At 42.1% G+C, this 20,318-nt stretch overlaps 1 protein-coding gene across 6 annotated transcripts in view; it reads right to left on the reverse strand.

Annotated features, from left to right (window-relative positions):
• Nucleotides 1–903: 903 nt before the first annotated feature.
• The window catches only part of PAG1 (phosphoprotein membrane anchor with glycosphingolipid microdomains 1), a 143,362-nt gene continuing 123,947 nt past the window's right edge, over nt 904–20,318 (reverse strand). For 5 of the 6 annotated variants that reach the window (XM_033439841.2, XM_004276173.4, XM_033439837.2 and 2 more), the window contains 4 exons: nt 18,266–18,870; nt 14,200–14,259; nt 8,263–9,600; nt 904–3,612 (listed from right to left, as the gene is read on the reverse strand). In XM_033439841.2, the coding sequence (XP_033295732.1) occupies nt 9,229–9,600; nt 14,200–14,259; nt 18,266–18,870 (1,037 nt within the window). In that variant the 3' untranslated portion in view covers nt 904–3,612; nt 8,263–9,228. The remainder of the gene's footprint in view (nt 3,613–8,262; nt 9,601–14,199; nt 14,260–18,265; nt 18,871–20,318) is intronic. The other variant, XM_033439840.2, reaches the window with a different exon arrangement.

Genomic DNA, 20,318 nt, shown 5'->3' on the forward strand with positions numbered 1-20,318 from the left:
ATAGTCTAGGAGTTAAGTGAGGATAGTAACTTACTGTACAGGGAGGCATTGGTTCCTTAGAAATAAGCAGGTCAGTCCAGGGCAAATTTGGAACAGGGTAAGTACTTATAACTGCACAGATGCGAAGGGGCCAAAGAAGGGAGCATGGGAAAGGCCCAGGGGGGTGGGTGGGTGTCAGGTCTGGGGTGTCTTATAAGAGGAACTTTGTGGGTTTGGGAGTATCCTGGAGTTGAGGGGCACAAACACAAATGATACAGGAGCATGCCAAAGAGAGCCCTCCCTCGCTTCACCTTTTGGCCTCCAGGTCTGTCTTTGGTGATCAGGAAAGGGGCAACCAGGGTCAGATGCTGACCGAAGCCATTTGCTCTGAGACCTCCTGCTGGGTTACACCCCTTTCTGCCCTCAAGCAGGTGAGCTCTCCTCATGGCCTGGGGCATTATTTGCTCTCAGCTTGCATTTCTTCACAGGAATGGCTGGCCCTGTGGGTAGATGTCACCAACATTTTCCCAGGCTTGTGAAAAGGATCTGTTAGCATTTACAGAGCATTTAGCATCTTCCAGTGCCATGCTCAGTCCCTCATTGGGGATGACCAAGACGACCTTGTTAGTAGGTTCTATACTACGATCCCTCACTTCTTAGGTGAAAACAGGGGTACAGAGAAGTCTCACAGCTTCCTCAAAGTCACCACGGGGCTGGGACTCAAACTCAGGTCCTTTTCTGCAGAGTCTGTGACTCTAATCACTCCACTGCACAGCCTGCTCATCAGGCACGACCTCCTTCCTGCCAGGTGGTGAGTTGGTTGTTAAAACCCTCAAACCCTGGTGATGCCCTAAGGGCATGTAAATGAGCCATTCTTGATCTTCCCAAATAGTAAATGAATGTTAACAAGCTTTTATGTAAAACAACTTTATTGCAATTAAAAAAGAACAAAGACAAGTTGATAAGTGCCTTTAATTACAATGCACCTGCTATTTACATGTAATTATACTTTTATATACAGCTTGAGTAAGGTTCATTACATGTAAACTATAAGATAGGACAAGTTGAACTCCAGCCTTTTGGGAACATTCAGCATAGAAATACTATGGGCAAAAATACACAGAAAACAAATATCCATTTCAGTTCCTTAGGTACCATTACTGGATAAATGATCAAGATCTGGCCACAGAAGAGAATTGTAAATATGAATCAAGTTGAAACTTATTCTTAACATGACTAACAGTATTGCTATTATTTAAACCCTAAACATAATTAATAATTGGATCACTAAAAACAACACAATTTCAACTTATATAGCACCTTTCTGACGGAATTCAAAGCATTTGTATTTATATTATCTCATTTGTCCCCATAACATCCCTATGAGGTAGGCAATGGTTGGTATCATTATCCCCATTTTGTATATGGAGAAACTGAGGCACAGAGTAGTTAATCATTTGCTCAAGGTCACACAGTAAAGTCAGTGCTGGAACGGGGACCACAGAGCCATGAGTTGATCTCCAAAACCAATGCTTCTCTTTAAACTAAATTGTCCCCTCTGAGAATTTAATTCAATACTTCAGTTCATTTTTCCAAGACATAAAAACGTGCATTTTTTTCTCCCATAAAAATTGTTGAAATACTATAGGCAAGAAACAAACACTCTGGGGCAGAGGTTAGACTGATACTATGTTCTTCTAGAAAGAGTTTATGGACGTCTCTTGTTGGTTTTGTTTTTTCATTACTAGGAGTTTCTTTCCCCAGTTTTTAAAAAAGTTAGAATGAAATATATTTGAAAGAATGCACCTAGATACCTAGAAATTATAGCTTTGGTAGCCATATTCTGCCATGCACAAACCAGGTTTATTCCTGAGTTTACAAAGAAAAAAATACCTAAACAATAATTTAAGTCTTCGAGATATTCTTTCTCAATCTTATATACACTTACGGTGTGCTTCTCAAGAGACTCAGAGTGGTAGGCAGGGCACTGGAATAAAATATTTTCCAGAGTCACACACACAGGGGCAGGAAGTCTTTCCCACATCACTTAGTTCAAATTTTACTTCTAATTCCTGCCCTACCCACCCCCTGAGAATCAAATATGTAGTTGGTACTCAGAAAAAAAATAAAGAAAAAATTTTAAAAAGGGTCAAACATCTGAGGCATACAGGACTCTGTCAAACGCCTGTTGACGTGGATGTAAAATTCAACTTTCCCAACACGTTCCGCGAGCTTCTCCCTGAGAGCAAAGCACTGCTGATGGTGCCGCCAAATCTCCAGGACGTCAGGAGGCAGCCGTGGAGGCGCCCACAGGAGTTAAGTTTCGAGCGCGGCTCAGGAAAGACAGAGAAGCTTATATTTAAAAGGATGAATGCGAAAAAAGCAAGCACACTTACTGGATGGGTCATGATCATCCTGTCAGGTTCATCTATGGGTTTGACATCAAAAATACATAAAAACTTGTCCAAGGAATGTTCAAAGACCGACTCAGGCCTTTGGTTCTAGTCTCTTCGCCTAGGGAAAGGCACTGCTGTCTGTCAGGGAAGCCTTTACTACCTAAATGAGGAGCTAAAATTACATTTCTTTTTCCCCTTAAGCTTAAAAAAGGAAAAGGAAAGAGTTTGTTTACACTCATTGTTTCCCACTTGTTGAGTTAAAAAGACAAACAAAACAAAATAAAACCAGACATTGCAACAAGTCGGTTCTGAAATGCAGGCTCCAGGGGACAAGACTGGTCTCTCTGTTTTAGCCTTAACTGTCCTGTGAAGGGTGCCTAACTGATATACCAGATAGGCTTTTAAGAATTAAATGTATAATGAGAATGAACATATCTGTTCTGTTAATTTGGAAAAAAATATTACACTCTAGAATACCCATTCAAATAAGCTATGATGAGAGTGAAGGTTAAGAAAATCAAAACTGAACACATCCTGGATCCTCAGGCGTGCAGAACGTGAGACCCTCAGCCACTGGATCACCTAACATCACCAAACATCAGGGATTTTGCCTATAAATGACCAAGTTATGTTCAACATCTGGTAACTCCAGAGTTAGATGCTTGAACGTTCTCATTTCCTTGAGACCTGGAGAGGAGCTCAAACTAGTTATAACTCACATAACTCATAAGCACTGTTTCTCAGGGGATGGGGTGCAATAGCTACATGGCTAAGAAATGTTACACATAATTTACTCTAGAAGTGATTAATTCTTACAGGAAAGAGTTGTTTTGTTTTTTTTTTCCCTCTCAAAATAATCAGTGCCCTTCTACTTTATGGGTAGCTATTGGTCTGCTGTTCCAGGGATTTCCCTCCAATCTCAATACCTTGTAGGGGACCTGTGGGCTTACCTGGTTAGAGCACAGTGCTCATTTTTCTGCATTTGTGAGTCTGAGTCCTCAACAGAATTTTTAAAAAGTTCTTCTCCATGGCTCCTCAGTGCCAACCATTCTCACGAAAGATGTGGGCAAGAGTGTACATGGTTTAGCAAAGTTCATGGCAAATAACACCCGGCATCTGCTTCCCCAGGTGGATCTGTGCCTTATCGAGATAGCCCAAACGTGAGCTGGGCAGAGCTGTCTTCGTGCCAGGAGGTGCTGGGGAACGGCTTCCATGCTGCCAGGCCGGGTCTGTGATACTGAAGATTGCAATTGGTATTAGAAAAGAGGGAATGGAATGGACTGGGAGTAGCAGACACAGAGGGGCCGGGGTGGTGCTATGCAAGGTGACAAAAGGTTTAAACACTTGAAATATTGAAAACAACTTTCCCACTCTTTTGTGAATTGGACAATTTGACCATTACACAGACCTTTTTGAGACAGTGAGTCACAATGATGCTAACTGTCATGAATTACTTTTGAGTAACAGGAGTACTTTGAAAATGATTGGGACCACCTAACAGATAATATGTCACTTTTTTTGGAAACTATTTTTATGAGGAAAAAAATGCACGCACAGTGAAATGCAAATTCCTATTTGTTTAGTTATATTTCAAACTCCCCCTGAAAACATGAGGCGTGTTAATACAATGCAATATTTAAGAGGTAATGACATTAAACTATTTTACTGTTGCCAATTTAATATACAGAAGTCTGAGGAATGACAATTACCAACCTTTACAATCCATTACACAAGGTGATCTGAGACAGAGCACAATACTTTTTAAAAAACACCCATAGTATATATATAAATGGCGAGCAAAGAAAAGTCCAATCTAACTGCATTAAGATAAATGATTACCAAATTGAATGCTTTTAAAAAAATTGCCTTTTTTAAGCAAAAATTGTATTTCTCATTTCATCTGGCATTAAGAAAACTCTGAACTACTATTTCCTAGTTAAATAAAAGAAGAACCTGGGAAAACAATGAAATACTTTATAAATATCAGAGACTGGATGTAAATACAACTTTAAAATGAGCAGTAGGAAAAAAAAAAACCCTTTATGAATGTTTGTTCTCTTCCGGACCATGATTTTATTTAATTTACTATGGTGATTCCAGATGAAGACTCTAATTTAACACAGTTTCTGGATTGATCTCTTCTAGTCAAACACTTTCTAAGTGTATACAACTCATCTAATGATACTGTCAGGAATAATGTATTTAAGAAAAGGTACAACACAGAGCAAGAAAATACTACTACAGGACAAGAAATTTAGACTTCACTGCAAATAAAGCCATATTTGATATTATAGACACATGTTCCTACTTTCACATCAGTCACTTATTAACACTAAACATTACACTTTAACTTTTCCCAGTTACACAGTACAATAAGCCTGCCAAGATTTCCAGGAAATAACCATGGGTACCTACTGTGCTTCCCGCAGCCAAAGCTAAGCTAGCTGGGTACCAGAAATCAACACTTTCAGAAGAATGGCATCACTAGAACACATGGACTCATGGCAACTATTACAAGGAGCATTTACAAAATCCTAAGTCAGTCTTGAACTGAGGCTCTGGGATTCTAGCCATGTTACATCACCATTTCAGAGTGGCTCTTCTGCACCGCATCCTCCACCACTGCCTGTTGATTCTGTGCTAAAATCTCATGGTTTTTGAAGACAGTGAAATAAAATGCCCTCATGTAATAACGGGTCCCTGCTTCTGCCCCGCGGTGGGCAGGTAACCTGGCCATGGCGCCATCCTGGCTCACGGGGCTCTTGTTGCCTTCGGCCAAATCTGTCTTCAAATGCCTGTCTGAAGAGGACACCTATTTTCATTCCCTTTTGTCAGGTTGAATATGTAGGGAGTTGCATGAATAAAACTATTTAAACGTACCACTGTTTTTCAGCTAAGAGAATGATGGACCTAATTTAAAATCTGAATTCATTAACTAGAAAAATTCAATGAGGGCAACTTAAGATGGTTTTCCTGTAATTACAAATGAAAATGATTGGAGAACTGTTTCTTCTATTCTGCTTTTATGACAATAGTCATTACACTAGTAGGATAAACACTCAAAATAAATGACAGGATGTATCCTAATTAATTAAGCACCAGAGCAACTTTATATATATACGTGTGTATATATGGATGTGTGTGTGTATCATCATATATATACAACATATATATATATATTTTTTATATAGTTACTGGTAAAAGTAAGTAAATGCTCTAATTCGAAAAATGAAAATCAAATATGAGAAACAGATCTGGTGACATGCTGAGGTTAAATTTCAGCTCTTTGTGTTTACTTATTGTTAATTTAGCACTCAATTAGAATTAACTCTTGGATTTTAAGGGCAGAGAAATGAGTAATTAGCCTTTTTCCCACAAAGAGTGGTACCCTCAAAAGCTTTAATAGCCCTAATGATGTAATTTAATGCAGGGCAAGAAAAAAAAATTTGTGGCAAACATATTTGCAAAAATTACTTTCTTCTAGAATTTAAAATTTCCTCAGGGCTTCCCTGGTGGCGCAGTGGTTGAGAGTCCGCCTGCCGAAGCAGGGGACACGGGTTCTTGCCCTGGTCCGGGAAGATCCCACATGCCGCGGAGCGGCTGGGCCCGTGAGCCATGGACGCTAAGCCTGCACGTCCGGAGCCTGTGCTCCACAATGGGAGAGGCCACAACAGTGAGACGCCCGCGTACAGCAAAAAAAAAAAAAAAAAAAAAAAAATTCCTCAAACATTTCACATAAAACAGGTTACACTTCCCTGCTGACAATATTTGAGAAATAGTAAAAGCAGGACAAAAAAATTCTTCAAAACTTTCAAAATATCTGAATAAAAACAAAGATCCTACTTTTAGGCAAGATAGGTTTATAATTCTGATTTATACGACAAAAAAAATTTCCTAAACTTATTTTTATCTTTTCGTATAAATTTCACCTACTTAGGTTATTATAGTTGAATGCATACATAATATGGGTGTCAACATTTTAAAGATATAGTAAACTCTTTTTTTTTATAATATCCTTTCATATATTTAAACTATGTAGCATTTAATTCAGGATGCAATGTTTTTTAAAAGAAGCCATAGGCTTCCAACTCAAAGATTCTAGCACACACTTTCAACAAATAAAGTAAAAAGTGATGAAGTTTATGAAATACTGTACTTTAGGGTCCAAACCTTGATGCTACATCAATAAATATACTTCAGTAAGTTACCCAGTGTCCTGAAGAGCAGAGCCATCTCCTGAAGTTTATTCTGCTTCTCCCTCCCCCCCCCCGCAACACTCATGGACTGTGCTATCACTTATTCTTTTAGGATTTGTTCTGGAGGGCCTTAGAGTTGCTTTCAATACTTTACATCACAACTTATTCTTAGCACAGGTTTTCAAGTCAAGAGAGATATTTCATTGCATACTTTATGGCCATAAGGCATAGCCTTGGTTTTGAAACTTCTGGGGGAATTCTGATAATGAAATTTCAAGATGATATGACTATTTATAAAGAGCTTCTCTACCTAGAAGTGGTTTTACCCTTTAGAGGTCATACCCACTACCCTGGCAATAAGTAAGACATCATGAATTACAACTTTTGAGCAGTCAGGGGCTCATAAGGGACAAGCCTGCAGCACGCACAATGCTAGGTGTGCAGTGTGACATGGCTGTCACCAGATACAAAGCAACCCCACAGAGTCAAGATTGTCGGGTCAAACTCATTCATACTAAGCAATGAGACTCACTGGGTGAACCAGTGCTTACAAAGGATGTGAATTCAGAGAGCATGGGGCCTTGCACCTTCCTGATCAACTTCTCCCTAATCCAAGGTTATTCCGCCATGATCTTTTGATCAATGATGATTGTGCTTATACACATGAAGTCTTCATGGGAGAGACCAGGCTGACTGAAAAATAACGACAACCAACCAATTTACCCCAACCGAGCTACTTTACAATTTCAGAAACATATTACAGAGCAGTCACAAAATCAAGCCATGAATGCAAGGAATGGAAAAAAACATGCCCGGGAGCTGGTCCCTACAATTTTCAAGATGCTTCATCCTCCCAATTGCATTCTTTATCATAATGAGTGAAAACAGCAAGATTATTCAATCTGAAAAGTCACAGATGTCACAGCAGTACAGAATAATTGCCTCTTTTTATTTTTCTTTAGCAGTGCAGGAAAAGCTCCTTTTCTGTAGCCCACACTGCATAATAGCACTTCAACCAGGTTCATTTTAAAATGAAAAGTGAACAAGCTTCCCAATGTTGGCCTTATAAAATCTAGAGAGATGATTAAATTCAAACCAGGCTGAGCTCTCAATCTGAGTTATTTCAGCAACTGATTTTTGTAAAATGAAGGGGAAAAAAAAGTCCCAATAGGCAATTTACATTTGCAAGCACCAGGCTGCAGAATTCATCACCTTTTTCTTAAAAAAGTAGCTAAAACTTAATGAAATTATAATACCTTCTCGAGGTTAATTGTTCACAGTCATCCCTAGTCATATCTTGTTCCTCCTTCCATTTTCAGCATGTCAAATATTTCAGTACTTCCCACCACAAACCATTGAAAATGATCATTTATGTTTATTCCACTTATTTCTCCAGTGAGCCGGATGATTTGACCAGGAGCTCCAAGTACCATTTGAAAAGTCAAGTCTTTAAAAACCTTCAGTGTTTTCAACACTTGGTTAGAAAAAAGGTAACAACTACTCATAATTATCCAGCTTATGTGCTTTATGGTGTCTTTTCAAAATGAGAATACAAATCATTGTACATCAAATCAAAATAGTTAATATACATTTTATCTGGCACTTTCTAGAAATTAGGCATTAAACATAAAATACCTTATAAATTTATATAACAAAAATAAATGTCTATATTTTAATCTCAGATAGATTACCTTAGGGGAGCAGTTCATGTATGAAATCCCACACGGCTGGTGTGGCAGCGGGGGTCATCAGAAATACACATTCAAGTTCACAGCCCTTGGGAAATGGAAGCCGTGGCTGCCATCCAAACATGTGGTCTGTGTCCCAACATAGAGATTAAGGCTCTCTGTTTTGGAGGAATGAGCTCTGGGCTAAAAGAAGTATGGAAGTACCACGATATTCATTGAAGGCTCTGAAGAGTTTCAAATACTGGGGAAAAAACCATTTTGACTATAAAAATAAAATAAAGCATCTAACAATGACTTCAAGTACTTTGGGAGAGGCTGCTGACATGGACTGCCCGAATCAGAAGGAATGAAGAGCTAAGAAGCTCAAGGGGCATCTCCAATCCTATCCACTGGCCGGTCCCGGTTCCCAGGGGCAGCTGCTTGAAGAGGACTGGGGAGCGGTAGGGAAGCAGCAACCACAATTTCTTACCATCGAAAAACACCCACGTTGAAGGCAAAGGCCAGGCTGGTGGGAGAATATCCTTGGAATGAACCATTATAAATCGGAAGATTTCAAGGGGAAAAAAGCCATTCATTTTACCGTTAGTAGCAGGCAGCAGAAAGGGGAGAGAGGGAGAGAAACCCGGCCCCTGGGAGTGGCAGTGCTTCAGGCAGGTGAGCGGTGGTTTCGGATGAGTGCTTTTCTTCCTTACTGTGTGGCTTTCTTCACAAAGAGGGTGAGACCACTGACAGCTGGGATCCTTCCAGAGGGTGTGGGTATATGAGGGAGGTGTGCTTGGGTGTGCCCGTGCCCTGGCAGTAGGGTGTGTACCTCACTGTTCTCCAAACTGAGAAGCGGTTTCGGCATCTCCAGTCATCTTCCTTTTCCGGAAGCAGCATATGCAGTGTGGCTGACACTGCTTCTTGTGTTCTGCAACAGCACTGGCCCTGCCGGCTGGTCCTATGCTAGCTGGGTTGTCTTCCGGGCTGCTAGAGCCTGGTGATGTCTCGGCATTGCTGCAGGTCCCCGATGCTCTCGTAGTCATTCTCCTTTGGGAAAAGGCCGTGGTGGCTGTTGGTCTCCGGGGCAGCCTTCTCTTCCTCTCTGTTTAGAGTCTGTATTGCTTCGTAATCTGGTTCGGGCTCCTCGCCGTTGGGCCTCCCTGCTGCTGGAAGAGTGCTGACACTGTTGGGAATTTTCTCCAAGTCTTTAAGAGTAGCATAGAGATCGTTACAGGAAGAGGGTGACCTCAGAGCGGCTCCTTGGATGGAGGTATAGGTGGACTCTGGTGCTTTGAGTGACTGTCCTGATTTGTTCCCTGGCTGTCCTTTTTTATGTACTGATGAATACATGGCCGAGATCTAGAAAACAAAGGGTGAAGTGAATAAACAAGCTTCAAGCTTGATTTCTCCCTCCCCCTTTTTAGTGATAAGCTAGATTTTTAGGACAATGTGTGTGTGTGTGTGTGTCCCTTTAAGACTTTATTGAGATACTACTGACACACAACACATATAAGTTTAGGGTGCGCAATAGGATGATTTGATACACATGTTGTGACATGATTACCACGATAAGGTTAGTTAACAACTCCATTACCGTAATTGCCGTTTTTTTGGTGTGTAGTGATAACATTTCAGTGCTATTCTCTCAACAACTTTCAAGTATATAATACAGTATTGTTAATTCTAGTCGCCATGCTGTACATTATATTCCCAGAACTTATTACAGATGGAAGTCTGACCCTTTGACTAACATCTCCCCATTTCCCCCAGTCTCCAGCCTGTGGCAACCACCATTCTACTCTATGTCTATGAGTCTGGCTTTTTTAGATTCCACATATATGTGAGAACATACAGTATTTGTCTTTCTCTGTCTGACTTATTTGACTTAGCATAATGCCCTCCGAGTCCATCTATGCTGCTGCAGATGGCAGGATTTTCTTCTTCTTTACGGCTGAATGCTATTCCATTACGTACGTACGTACGTGTGTGTGTGTGTGTATAAAACTACATTTTCTTTATCCGTTCATCCATCGACAGACACGTGGGTTGCTTCCATGACTTGGCTATCGTGAATGCTGCTGCAATGAACATGGGTGTACAGATATCTCTTCAAGACAGTGGTTTCACTTCCTTTGACTATATACCCAGAAATGGGTTCTTCATTATCTGTACTAATCCTGGAGTACGTAACTCCAGGAGAATTATGTGTGTCATCTACAACTTTGTAAGTAGCATAATTCTATGAAAACCAGGTCCTCTCTGGGTCTCCTCATGGGTTTGAGGAGAGCAGGTGGGGTGGGCAGCTCAAGACCCCCAGGACCTGACCACAGATCAGGTTCTATTTGGTTTCTTTATCAGAATGATATTTCACCTGCGAAAAAGGTTTGACTACTTTACAAAAAAGGGTAAAAAAAAAAAGCATTAGACCAGTGATTCTCAAAAGGGTGCGATTCAAACCAGCAGCAGCAGGATCTGGACAGTTATTGGAAAGGCAAACTCTGGGGCACCACCCCAGAACCACTGAGTCACAAACTCTGGTCGGGGGGGTCCCAGATGGGCTGATTCTGATGTCCACTAAAGTGTGAGGACCACTGAACTAGACTGTTTGATCCACTCTTCCTGCACCACAGAGATCTGAAGAGTAGCTCCTGGATTCTGGCTGGTCATATACCTATATCTGTCAGAGTATCATTTTCCACTTTTTTTTTTTTTTTTACTTCACTGCATACTATTGGTTAAATATACATTTACAGACGGGGCTACATTTTCTTCAGTGGGAAAACTCTTTCTTATTTGAAACCAGCCAACTCAGAAATAAAACTAGGAGACAATCAACTTATGGGATGCTCTTTCCTATGGGAAGAGCAGCCTATTTTCCAAGCACACCTACTCAGTCTCACTAATGTACCTCATGGAGCCACACGTATCAGGAGAGATTTCATTTTCTTTGATAGAAAAATGGATGATAGAGTAAATGGACTGATGAGGAGATTTGGGAGGTATTGTTTTATTGTTCGAAATCATGTTTGGAAATAGGGAAGAATACCCTTCATTACCTGTATTTATCTTTGCCACAGCGATTGATTTATTCAAACACCCAGGAAATAAATGAACATACTTCCTGACAGATGCTTGGCTTTGCAAGTACAGGGAGAGATGTCCTGTTCTCACACATCTCACATACTGTGCAGGAAGCTTCCAGCTGGCCTCCGAAGCTTCTTAAGACACGCCTGCCGCATGTTAACTGGTCATTTGCATGAGGACTTTTCACTACAGGCTGGTGGCTCACATTTGCCAGGCCTTGACGAGCCAAAGGTTTTGAGTCAGAGAAATAATCTTTGGGAAACTCTTGCCCTGTTGATCTGACCCTTTTCAGGACTGTTAAATTACCATTCTCACCTTAGAGGTTTTAGTGAAAATACTACTCTCAAAATGAAGAATTAGAATTTCTTTCCATTTAGAAAGAATTAAAAAAAAAAGCCTCTGCTTTTCATAGGGAGGTGCAAACATATGGAACTTTTTATTTATAAGGCGGTCCAAGCCAAAAATGTGGACAGATTATAAAGGGGTAAGTTATGGATGACAGTGAGAAAGGGAACCAGCATCCTAGATATTTATTCCTCACCTTCAGGGGTAACAACAGGAGGACAAACACACCTTTACCTGTGAGAGTAATGAGCGTTGACCCCTCACCACCATTTCTGTTTCTCTTCCCTACTTTCTTCCCCATGGTCCCTGCCATTAATGCCCCCAACTCTTTGTAAGTACTTGGGTCTTCTTGGGCCTTATAGTCTTTTCTTTTTTTTTGATTATAGGCTCTTTCATTAACTTACAACTTAATACTATCTCTGAGCATGAACCAAATGTGCAGAGGTTGTCATGTGAAATTTGAACTCTTATCAACGTTTCTCAAGTCTTCTAATATTCCTTTTGAATATTTGTCTCCTATGACTATTATTTTTATTTTGTATATAAATAAAAGGTTTCTCTTCAAGCCCCCTTGCTATTTAGCTTTGCAATTTTTCCCTTTAAAATCTTTCATCATTATTATTTGGTCTGTAAATTGTTATTATGTTCTCACAAATTACTCCGTTTTCCCCATTTCTCTCCTTTTTATATTCAACCCTCCCCCATCATTCTGTTAAATTGGGATAATAGTACTTAAAATTCAGGTCTCAGTTTCAGTCTGGACTGTCTAACATTATATTACATGAATATAAAAATAAATGATTTCCATATTTATTTTTTCTAAATCTTCTTCCTAAAATGAATACACAGGAATCACAGTTCCTTATTCTATGTTAAACATTCATCAGTATAACCAGGTCCTATTTTCAAAAACCACAAACAAATGTAAGATAAGAAGAAAAGTAACTTAAAATTTTACTGCCTCCATTTATTTTAAAGGATTAGTTTCCAGATCTTTTATATTCTATCTTCTTTCCCCCCTTGTTGTTTTGGCCACACGGCTTGTGGGATCTTAGTTCCCTGATCAGGGATTGAACCTGCACCTTCGGCAGTGAAAGCACAGAGTCCTAACCACTGGACCACCAGGGAATTCCCTTATTTCTTATACCAAATGGGATGGCTCCGGGACAGTGAAAAACGCTGGTGGAGGCAAAGGAGCTGCCACAGGCCCTGGTAGGAGGGTCCTGCCTTAGTCTCCTGAGGGGAGGAGGGCCCAGTGGAGATGGAGAGGGGTTGGGGGGTGCATGAAAGTTACTTTGGAGGTGGAACTGAAGGGACTTGTTCCTGACTGCATCTGAGGACAGTGAGGAAAATGGGGTGTTAAGGATGACCCCAGGGTTTTGGCTTGTGCAACCAGGTGGATAGATGGCAGGTCCCTTCCGTGGAGCAGGAGACGTGGAGGGGGTTGGGCAACATCACCTAAGGAAAGCACTTCTGCTCCTTCAATTTTCAATGTGGGATTGCAATCTAGCTTCATATTTTAATACTCAGGGTCCTATATGGGAGGTGATGTACCAGCATAGGTACATTACTTTTGTACATGTACAAAATTTACTAAGCTAGGCATTCCAGAAAGAGGCTATATGTAGCTAGATAAATTAAGGTGTTCAGCTCTCTCTGAGTCTAGCGTGACATAATAACACAATAAATAGTGGCTTTTACAATTTTAATGCTCACTGAAAGTTTAACCAGTGAATCTTCAGCCCCGGTGCTTGGGAGAATATATCATCCTTTCTTGCTGGTGGCCATGTCTGACTCTACTTCCAAGCTGGACGCGTACTTCCTGAAGTTCCCTGCTCTCAGCCTCCCAAATTCCTAAGCCCTTCTCCCTCTGTCTCCCAGCCTGGAGCAAATTCTCTACACCCACCTGCTCCAATTTCCTGTATTTTCCAACCCACTATTAACTTCCTTCTAAAGGGGACTTTCTGACAGATTAAAGCTCCCACACTTATCATTTCTCTCTTCTCATTCCTCTTTTCTCCCCTCCCCTTTCTATTTTTCTCTGCTCCTTCTTCCCTACTGAGTTTTCTTTACTTAGCTGACCTGTTCATCTTGTCCTCTTTCTTGTCTTACCATCTGCCATTCACTCTCTCTGAGCCATTATAAAGCCAACATCCCCAAACCCTGATCTCCAACCATATGCTTAAGAGTGTACTTTAGCTTTCTCAGATGAAGGGTAACATGACAGTGCATTTACTCAAGGAAGGAGGTGCTATTCTCTATTGCATGAGCTTTCTGGTTATTTAAAAACTAACAGGGCTTCCCTGGTGGCGCAGTGGTTGAGAGTCCGCCTGCCGATGCAGGGGACACGGGTTTGTGCCCCGGTCCGGGAGGATCCCACATGCTGCGGAGCGGCTGGGCCCGTGAGCCATGGCCGCTGAGCCTGCGCATCCGGAGCCTGTGCTCCGCAACGGGAGAGGCCACAACAGTGAGAGGCCCGCGTACAGCAGGAAAAAAAAAATAATAATAATAAAAACTAACAAAACTCACCTCTTCTTCTGTGAGAGTTGGGTCTTCTTCCCGGGACTTGTATGACAACGAACTAAATCTCTGTTAGAAGAAACATAAACCAAGAGAAGGGAGTTTGAAGTCAATAATCGAAACTTTCTCGTGCATATGCTTTGATCCATCTATCTACAAAAATGTTTTCAAATGATATCTGGAGAAGAAATTATTTTCTACAAAGAAATTATATAAAGCACCTGAGGAATAAACACATAAAAAGTATGTTTTTGCATACCCAGTAGTATTACACTTAGAGAAACTTCTTCTGATTGTTTATTTGAATCTGCAGGTACAAATAAAACGAACAGTTACGTGGACTACTGTTTCAATTCCTAATTGTCACTGACGGATTGATCATCAATGAGAGATGGAAAGCCTGAGGAGGAAAAAACATGGTTTCTTTATCAAGTGCCGGAATTTTATATTTCTACAGCTTGCCTGAGCCATCAGGAAGGTTCTTAAGTCATCTGGAAACTTTTCACAGCTAGTGGAGAACTCAGCTCACATTTTGTCACTTGCTACCTGCCTCATTTCTCAATGATTTTGGTTCCTGCTTCACTGATTCTGTCTCTAACGCATCTCCTGCCTGAATTCTTGCTGACTGCAACAAACAGGGATCCTTCCAAGCCTGCCCCAGCTCCCTGACCTCCCTGCCCCGACCCTGTCCTCCCGCCAACCTCACTGTTCACTCTCCCAGCTACACCTCGGACTTCTCTTACCCTATACAGACACCCCACCATCCCATCTCCTTGCAGCCCCCTTCAGACCAGCACTCCTCGATCAAGCCCACTCCTCCCATAACCCAGTTCCTACAATCCTGCAAAACGTTTTTGCGTGTGTCGCTTCTCCTTGGCGTCCTTCCTTTCTGCCCTGTCAAACTCCACTGCCACACTTTAAACACTCCACTCCCTTCTTGGTCCCTGGTGAACTCATCCCTCGAGTGAGTCCTTAATGCTGCTCTGAATCCTTCTATCACCTGGTCCCTGGTCTCCTAGCTCCCTGCTTCACGTCTTCCCCTCTCTTCCCAAACTCTCAATACCTCTTCACCCATCCTCATGCTTAGCTGAGGACCTTGAGAAAACTGAAGGAAACAAGAGAAATTTCTATAAACTTTTACCTCCCCCACCTGCCCCCAGTCTCTGCATTCATGTACCTTCCTTCCTGTCAGTTGCCACAGATGAACTTTCCATGCTTCTCCTTAATGATCCCTTCCTCCTGTGCACTAGATTCTGACCCCTCACACTCACTCGTGGATATAAGCACCAGCGTCTCTCCCATTTTGTCTACATCATCAGCTTTCCCCTCTCTGTGGAGTCATCTCCATTCATGTAAAAACAGGCTATTTATTCTAAAAACAAAACCAATCCACCCTTCTTCCAGTTCTATTACTCCTTCCTTTATAGTAAAACCTCTTAAGAGAGCTCTCTGAAAAAGTCACTCAAATAATTTGTCTCTTCCTATTCTCTCTCTAAACCCATTTCAGTCCAGTTTCTGCCTCTTCACTTCAGTGAAACTGCTCTTGTCAAGGACACTGAAGTCCACGTGTAACTATCTCTCCTGACCCACCTGCTGCATCTGATGCAGGGGTCGCTCCTTCCTCCCTGAAAGTTTGCCCTTGGCTTCTAGGACACTGTACTTCCCTGTTTTTTCTCTCCTGTTTTGCTCTCTTCTGCTGGCTCCTTTTCTTTCCTGGACCTGTGTCCTTGGAACTCTTCTAGTTCCCGTTCACACGTACTCATGCAGTGATCTCATCTGATGTCAGCTTTGAGAACAAATTTCTGCTGCTGACTTCTAAATGTACAAACCCAGCCCAGGCCCTTCCTCGTAAACCTGCTCCCCCATCCAGCTGTTCTCTGACATCTCTACTTGGATGTCAGAGATATCTATCTCAAAGCAATAGGTCCAGCCCGGAACACCCAACTTGCCTCCCAAGTCTGCTCTGCCTACAAGTCCTTTCTACTTCAGTTAATGGCAATTCCATCCTTCCAGTGGCTCAGGCCAAAGCCCGGACTCATTGCTTCCTCTTTCTTTCATCCACATCTGGTCTATCAACAAATGTCCTGGCTCTAGTTTAGTGTCTCCCGTTACTCCTGCCCTGATCTGAGCCACCTTGTCTCTCGTCTTGCTTATAAGAATGGCTACCCAACTGGTCTCCTTGCTTCCATTCTTCATAGGTGAACTTCAGCTCCATCAGAGCGATCCTTTCCTAACCCAGATTAAGCCATTCTTCTGCTCAAGGCTTTCGAGTGACCCCATTTTATTCAGATTATAAGCCAAGGCTATACAGGGTTGGGGCCCTGCTTACCTTTCTTCCTACTTCCCTTAGCGTTGCTCTCCCCTCTCCAGCCACGCCCACCCCTTCTTCTTTCCTGGAGAGGCCGGGCCTGCTCTGGCCTCAGGACCTTCACACTGGCCATCCCCTCTGCTTCATTTGCTCTGCCCCCCAAAATGTGTACCAACTCACTCTCTCACCTCCTTTAACATTTTGTTCAAATGCCCCTTCACAGCCAGGCATACCCTGACCACTCTATTCACAATTGTGCTCCCACCCAACTTTCCTAAACCCCCGGATTCTGTTCTAATTTTTTCCTTTAAACTTTAAAGCCTTCTAAGATACCACATACTTTACTTACATACGTATTTATGTCTCTATCTCCTTACTTAAATGTAAGCTCCATGGGGGCAGAGATTTTTGTTCATTTATATGTTTTGTTCACTAGTGTATTCTCAGCACCTGTATCATGTGGCTTATAGTAGGTGCTCATTAAAATCTTTTTGCAAATAAATGCATGAATATTAAACATTTCAAGTTCTCCCAATCACTTAAAATTAGGCTGGTTTATATGGAGATGATGGATTATTCATTCCTGTATTACTATAGAAAGGTAATCTGCTTCCCAGATGGCTATTTCCAGTTTCTAATGTGACATCTGCAGAATTGCTTACTTAGCAGTGGTTAGACAGTCAACTCTCTTACCTTTCAAATGCTTGTAAGTAAAGAAGTTTTAACTGCTTTAGGCAGCATAAACGTCACATTAGTTTTATTATCTTTAGTTATACAAAGGGCAAAAAAAATAGGCTGCATTTTACAAATAGATTCATAAATACTTTACTGAGGCTCTCAATGGCTCACTTTACGGGTAAAACTAAAAGCTGAAATGCATTCAGAGAACACGACACAGAATGACTCATTGGCATAAGCTATATAACCCTAGCCGGACCTCCCCTTTTGATCATGAACGGCACAAGTTTTTCAAGGCTACTACTGACTGACTAGTCCGTACTTGGCCTTCCTACCAAAACTTGAGAAGAGAACCCTACTTTTTTCTCTGCAGAGAATGGAAATTAGATATGAGTTCCCTAAAGAAGGTAGGGCCTAGTTTAAATCCCAAGGAAATGCTGACAGCTGGAGATGTGAATTCCAAGCTATGGTGGCTCAGACATCAGCTTATGAGACACCCACAGAGAAGGCTCGGGGATTGTTAGTACATTTTAGAGCTCTGTTGAATAGTTACACTTAAGAGCTACAGGGTAGTATTTAGAAATTGTCACAAAATAAAATCTTTTCCTTGATTCCTATACAAGTCTATACATAATCAGATACGCCCAGTGGCACCTGTGAACTGGTCCCCTCTGCCTGTTCTTGTGCTCTGATTTCTGGGACCCGGGGAGCGGGGAGATCACCCCACTGCCTGGGGTGGTAACAAGTGGAAGAGGCTAAGTGGGTGGCAAAGAGTCTCGTCTTTCCAGTTCTTGGTCTTCACCATGAAGAAAATAATACTTGCCCCCATTAGACATGATGCAAAAACTGGAAGATATCCAAGGAAGGTGCCAAGAGAGAAATATTTTGTAAATATGAGCTTTCAGTATTTTATTACTTGGAGGGGGGAACAAAAAGTCAAACACAGCTTCCACTAAAACAGCTTCCACCACTCAATGCACGTGAAGGTGCTAGCATGTATTCCTTAGAACAACGTGCACGCAAAAGCCCCAGGATCAGCTAGACGCCCAATTGTGACAAAAGCTCTGAAACCAATGTGCCGGAGCCCACCTTGTTGGCTTCACTGGTCCCCTCGGCGGCCCCTTCTTCTCCTGTTTTACTCTCTGCCTGTTCCTGAAGGTTTTCATTTTCATCCAGAAGTTTAATGGGGACAGGGGGTGGCGCCTCCTCTTCTGGATCCCATGAATTTCCAAGAATACTCTCTGCATTAGCGCTTTGTCGACACTTTCTGTTTCTGTCCACGGAGGCATATTCAGCAAAGTCTGTTTTGCCACTGGCCTGGGGCCCCGGAAGCTCTTTCACAGTGGAAGTTGACTTCGACCTGCTGCTGTGGCCTCCAGCTGAGTGGGCAGCGGCCGTCACCTCCTTAATTTCTTTCACAGTTTCATACAAGCAGTCCTCCACCATATTTTCTTGTGAGGCACTGTCCTTGAGCACTTCATACGGCCCCTCCATCCCCAGACCCTGGTCCCCGTCCGCGCTTTCTCCATTGAGCATCGTGTCCACTTCGCTCTCAGGAGGAATTCTGGGCAACTCCCGGCTCTGATGACATTTTGGCTTCCCTGTGCTGTCCTGGGAGTCCAGCAGATCTGAAGCTGAGGTCTGGACTTCCTCGTAATGCTGTGTGCAGGTCATGGTGCTGTCTTCTGAAAGAACTAAAGCAGTGGGAGTATTAAAAGTGGAGAAAGACAATTTCTGACATAATTATTACAGTGAATCAGATGATGTCAAGTTAGGTGAAGTCAAAGTGCTGGCTTTTTATTTGACTTGAGGCTGTAAATTACAGATGTTTTGACTGTTAGTGGATATTCTTATTTCAATCACAGCGTAAACTAAAGCCATCCATTACATCTTTCCAATAGAGTATTTAATAAATTGTCTTGGCTATCAATTTGGGTCACAGTTATACAGTCTTTGTTGTTACTCCTGATGGGCTCCTTGTAGGCAGTGTCCAAAGTGACCAGAGGATGAAAGTGACACTGCATAGGGCCAAACTGTGGGAGGCTGGGCTCCAAGGGGGGGGCATGTGTGGCAGCCACTCTCCCGGCCCTACTGGCCTCCTCTCGTGTGGAGGGAATACCTGGGAGCCATCCCCCTTCACAGGTCACTTTGTTTGAGAGACAATGGAAAAAATGGGGCAAAAATGTGCCCAAAGCAGTATCCCAAAGGGTCTGCCTACCCTGTGCCTTTTTAAAGCTCTTCCTTCCATCTTACTGGCTCCCGGTGCCAACATTTTTACCTCAAATTAGAAAATTCGTATTTGAAATTCTTAGATTGCTACAGAAACGTTACTGCGTGGAGCCATTCAGTCATCCCTTTATCAAATGTTTTTTGAGTGCCTCCTAGGTGCCAGGGATGGGTGAAGTGCTGGGGAGACATCATTCATCAGTGAGGTCCAATGAGTCCTGCCCTTTGGGGACTTACACTGCAGTGAGCCAGTTATTAAATTACTGTCTCTCCACTGTATGTTCTTTATATACTATATATTCTTCATATATATATAAATGTATATATTATATAAAGTAAATATATACTTAAACATGTATTTGTACTGGTATATTCATATATATTTACTTTATATAATATATATATTCCTTACATATCGTATATATTCTTTACATCTGTGTGTGGGTTTATAACTTAGTTTTTCTTTTTTGATGTTGGGGGTAGGAGTTTATTTATGTATTTATTTATTTTTGGCTGTGTTGGGTCTTCGTTTGTGTGTGAGGGCTTTCTCTAGTTGTGGCAAGCGGGGGTCACTCTTCATCGCCACACGCGGGCCTCTCACTACCGCGGCCTCTCGTTGCGGAGCACAGGCTCCAGACGCACAGGCTCAGGAGTTGTGGCTCACGGGCCCAGTTGCTCTGCGGCATGTGGGATCCTCCCAGACCAGGGCTCGAACCCGTGTCCCCTGCATTAGCAGGCAGATTCTCAACCACTGCGCCACCAGGGAAGCCCTATAACTTACAGTTTTTAACCCACTTGTTTTTACTGACTAGACTGGGATTCTCTAAGACCCTGGAGTCCAGAACAGTGTCTAATGCATGGTTGACTCCACTGTTTTTACATGAAAATCTAAATGAGTGAAAGAAGAAATAAAGTG

The sequence above is a fragment of the Orcinus orca genome, chromosome 17, assembly GCF_937001465.1.
Source record: "Orcinus orca chromosome 17, mOrcOrc1.1, whole genome shotgun sequence".
Classification (NCBI taxonomy): Eukaryota; Metazoa; Chordata; class Mammalia; order Artiodactyla; family Delphinidae; genus Orcinus; species Orcinus orca.